Source organism: Sturnira hondurensis, unplaced genomic scaffold, assembly GCF_014824575.4.
Source record: "Sturnira hondurensis isolate 20B ecotype Veracruz unplaced genomic scaffold, ASM1482457v3 Scaffold0005220, whole genome shotgun sequence".
In the NCBI taxonomy this organism is placed as follows: Eukaryota; Metazoa; Chordata; class Mammalia; order Chiroptera; family Phyllostomidae; genus Sturnira; species Sturnira hondurensis.
This window is the reverse complement of record NW_028077851.1, coordinates 1,510,189-1,515,090: the sequence shown is the minus strand read 5'-3', so window position 1 is coordinate 1,515,090 and position 4,902 is coordinate 1,510,189. Positions and strand designations below refer to the sequence as shown.

Genomic DNA, 4,902 nt, shown 5'->3' with positions numbered 1-4,902 from the left:
AGAAGGCTCAAGATCTAGAGCGGGTGTCTGAGGTGAATGGCATTGTGTATTCTAATTTAAACCACCTACCATCAGCTTCCCGAGTCCTTGTCAGGGGGTAATAGTTAAGAGCAAGTAAAAATGAAAAGAGCAATTTCAGAAAAATCTCTTTAGCACACTGGGAAGTGTTGAGTCTGAATTGCTTTGTAGTCCATGTAATAAAGTGAAAGAAAATAGGGAAAGGAAGTCCATTGTTCTTCTTGGACTTAGCAGCACTCACAGCAACTATTGTTGCTTTGCTGGGGCAGCAGTGACTTCGGGCATTGGTGGGTACTGGTGCCTTGGGTGGTTATTTGGGCATTATTGTGTTTTCGCCATTGCCATAGCCAAGATCAAAAGCCTAACAAATTACACAGAGAAAAGGAAAGCAACATAATTTCCTGTCACCATACAAAACAATAATGGGACTGGGGATAGTTTTCTGTTCTTATGCTAAATAATTCTGAGAGTAAGCAAACTTAGCTGTTTGTTCCAGGAAATACTTTTTTCCTGAAAGATACAATCGTGAGCCAACTCAGAGTTTACTTAGCAAGAATAACATCTTCCCCATTAATACTCACTTCAGTATTCTCACCTCCCTGTGGCTACCAATCTATAGCTGTCAGGTTATAAAATCTGCCCAATTAATCTTTCAAGACCTGTCCTAAAATCACCCAGCTCAGTCCCCTGATATCCTACCCTGATAGCCTTCTTCTGAGACACTATTTAGGCTCTGTTAAGGTAGTGTTCTGTACTTCAGTAAGTCTTAAATATTTTCTTTGATTGATCAGTGTTTTATTTTTCTGGTGTTTTCTGGGACGACTTGACAGTTCAGCCAAAAGGGTGAATGTGTGCCTGTTCAGGAGAGACCCCCTGAGGTGTGGAGGAGCCACAATTATGGGTGTGGGTGGAGCCAAGTGATTATGGTTTGTTGCTATTTTTGTGCCCTAGTTTCTACTTGCAGGAAGGTGAAACCAGGGGCAATTCATCTTTAATCCCCGTAATCATTCTTTAAGCAAGGACATCAAATGTCTAGCCCTGTGAAATTACCATGTTCATTACTTTTTACATGTCTCTTCCTTGATAAGATAAATACAGTGATCCCTTCCTCCAGACAATGATGATCTTAAATTCACTGTATCATGACAAAATCTTAAAGGTATGTGTGTGCATATATATACATACATGAGCGTATGCCTGTGTACATGTATACACGTAAACATATATGTGTACACACCCATTGCCACACATCTACATATACCATTGAAGGATTTATGGCAGTTGACAAAAATGCAGTAGGATGAAAATTAGGAAATCCCGTAAGGCAATGCTTTGTGGGGCCTGCAGAGAGCTTGTTCTTTGGCTGTGCTCCCCTTCTCTATTCCCATCGGTCTCTGTTCCAGTTAAAGGCTACTTTCTCTTAGGGCACATGGAGAGAAACCTTCACAACTGACACAGCAAAGCTCTTTCTCCCCTGTCCAAATTATGCCTGACTCCCTCACCAGAGAAGTGGGACAGGGCAGGGGAGAAGAGAAGGAAGCCTTTGGAGGTCAAAGCTACATGGGTTGGAAGTGGAATCTGATCTCACATCTGCCTCTTGGGCTTGGTAAGGTTATACCAACATGGGTCCCGCAGCTGCTGAGAAGAGATTACCAGGTGCTGAGAGTTCTGGATCCTCAGGCGGCCTCGATGTTTAAAGATGAATTCCTTTAAAGTTCATTTTCAAGCAAGTGAACAAAGGCAGATCTGTGTCTCCAACTCCAAGGATTATGAATAGGATGCCTGCTTGGGTGAAGCATGTGAATATAACAAAGAAGGGTATGACTGTAATGGAGGTGAACTGTTGGGGAAACAGAAAACCCTTTCTGAATGCCTTTGGGAAGACTGTAAAGTAAACATCATAGGTGAAAAGGATGATTTACCAGTTCCTTTCTGTGACAAATGTGATTTTTCTATTAAAGTCTATGGGCAAATGATTCCATGCAGGCATGCTTTATGCTATGACTGTGCTAATTCATACAAGAAAACAAACCAGAGATGTGTCCAGGCTGTCTTATTCCTGCACTGCTCATTGAGGAGCATACACAAGTTTCTCTCTTCATGTGTAGTATCATCCAAGGATGTAAGAGAACATATTTGTCTCAGAGACTTACAGACACATATCAACCACAGCCACAAGAGAGCTAGCAAACTTGTTACTTCTGCTACACTGGAAAAAGTTCAGCCTTGTATTGCCTCAGCAACAACTGATAGCCCCAAAATGCTTCTAGCCAGGTTCCATGTGAGCCATATAGCACCAGAGCAGTGCACCATGCTGTGTGCACCTCCCCCACAACATGTGGTGGCCACACAAGCACAGTATTCAGTTACAGGACGATCTTTGTGCTTCTCCTGGAGAATTTCTACCCCCACCTCCTTCGGTTCATTGAGAAAGTATTAGTATTTCAACAAGACAACAGACAACTTAATAACCATCCTTATTCAGTATGACTCAAATTCTGCTGCTAAATAACCATCACCTCCTGCGTCAGCACCTGCTTCATGGTCATCCTGAATATCAAAGTCAACCAGTGGTATTGCACCCTTACCATATTTTGCCTTCAGAGCAATATGCACCAACTCCATGTCCTACACTGTGGGGGACTCTGCCCATAGGGCCCCCCCACTGGCCACCACAGATGAGAATAAGTCTATCAAGACATGATCTGCTTGGAGAGGAAAGGTGGCCAATCTCTCAAAGGAGAAGGGCCAAGAGGCTTTTCCTCAATGGGCTTTTATTGGGTTTCAATTTGCACAGGAATACAGGTAAAGCTCATTAATCATTGTCAGGCAGTAAGGATCAAACAGTAGATAGCATATAGGAAACTAGGAGGGTTTGTTCTGAGTCAGGGTCTGTTAGCTGAAGGGCAACAAAATTTGGGGAAACAAACTCATTTCCTACTCAGACCCCTATCATTTAATTGAGAGCATTCTTAGCAAAGCAGGTTTCACAAGATTTTACATATTCTTTCTTTGGCCTGATCATCTGGAGAACCCCCCTTTTCCAGCACAGGGCTGCACTGCCCTCTGTCATTGTTTCAGGTTTAAATCAGGGGAAGTAAGGCAGCCAAGAGATCTGGAGACTTCTCACAGACAGAATGAGGACTCAGGCTATGTCAAAGCCGAAGGTTGAGAGTTCATCACCCCTTTTTGCTATGGCCCCTGAAGTCCTTCCCTGGGGGTCCCCATGATCATGCCTGTCTTAGGTCATCCCTCCCTTGAGAAATCTTACCCGTCATTGACTAACCCATCATGCATTAGGGGGCAGGCAGGGTGAAGTAAAAGGGGAAGAGGCAGTGCCCCTGACAGGGAGATAAGCTTTGTCCCCTTAGTGGCTTATGGTCCGAAGGTCTCTCACTCAGCCTTAGCCATGGGTGGTGGTGGGGGGGTCACAGCTTCTGAAACCAGGCAGGGTGGTTCCCAAAACTCCACCACCAGTGAGCCATCCAATGTCACATCCTCTCCAGGATTCAGGCACTCCTCACTTGGTCTGTAGTCAAGTGCAACCTCCACCCATTGGATGGATTCATTGGATTCATTGCCAATTCATTGGATTCATTGCCAATAACTTTCCCCCTGGATATATTATTGCCCAGGTGTCACCGTATGTTAATTCTTGTTTTCCTGGACCTCCTCTATCTCAACATGGTGGTCTACCTGTAAGCATCTCTTTTCACTGTCATACTCCTAACTCTTTACCCTAGTTCACAGAAGAATAAGAAACTCTGAGCCCTCCATTTATGCAACCAGATGAAACACTTCCTGGTGTATGGCTAATATCAAAAGAATCTACCTCCTTTACCAGTGCAAGGTCCACTTTCCCCAACCTCACTTCCTGGATCCATTCATTCAGATCAGACAAGGTACAGATCATATTAACAAGGATAATAGTATTTTCAACTGAAGAGCTGATGAAAAAACCTTCAATATAGTCAACCTTTTAATTCAACTTTGTTTTAGGAAGGAAAAGCATTTCTTACAAGGAGAGCCGTAAAACACTTAGGACCACAATTGTCTCTTAAAATGGTTTTAAACCTTGACATGAGGATTTATTTCAAGTTCTATACTGTAGTGTGCATAAATGGCTCCATTAAGAGTAGCTGTATTTTAACAACTTTGTTCCTTCAGTGTGGTAAATTGACCCAGAGGTGACTAATATGAGTTCCTGAAATAATTTTGCATTATTTCACTTTCAGAAGGATAATTTTTTTAGTTTTATTTGTGGGATATATTCTGTTACCTTGTGTAGGATTAAATTTCAAAATGGTTGTAAAATGCTATTTTTATGTAAATTTAAGCACAGTTACATGCTATTTTTTAAACCATGTTTGGCCACTAATTTTCCAAAGTACAATAGAAAGTCTAGAAGTAAAAATCTAGAATATACTGTAAAGCTGACAGGTAAGTGATAGAGAATTATTTCACATTTTAGGCACTAAAACTTTGAGATATAATAAGTATATAATACATTTCACTTGGATGCCTTTTCATTTTTAGGCAGCCCCAGAAGCACAGAAATGCATCAGAATTCCAGCACTGTGTTAGATTTATGTTTGTAACGTTAAAAGGCATTCCTAAATCATTTGGAAAGATATGGCCAATGTAATTGACTCTGTAGGCTCCAAGCTGGTGGGGATGCTGTTATAGTACTTGTTAGTACTCTTTTTCAAAATGGCTGGAATCACATAATGTACCATACTTATTAGTCTTAAGTAAGATTATATTATAACACTGTTTAAATGTTGTCATTTAGATGAAGTGTGTGCTAGTCTGCTCATTGTCGTAAACTAAATATTTAGGGCTGAATAGACTTTATTATAATTCCGTATTTCATGGTAGAGTTTG

At 41.5% G+C, this 4,902-nt stretch overlaps 1 protein-coding gene across 1 annotated transcript; it reads left to right on the top strand.

Moving 5' to 3' along the window:
• Nucleotides 1-1,640: 1,640 nt before the first annotated feature.
• CBLL2 (Cbl proto-oncogene like 2) lies at nucleotides 1,641-3,720 on the top strand. Its single transcript, XM_037046354.1, is given in 6 exon segments — nucleotides 1,641-1,674; nucleotides 1,815-2,048; nucleotides 2,051-2,165; nucleotides 2,167-2,376; nucleotides 2,504-2,653; nucleotides 3,654-3,720. Coding segments are annotated over 6 exon segments (810 nt in total).
• The last annotated feature ends 1,182 nt before the right edge of the window (nucleotides 3,721-4,902 follow it).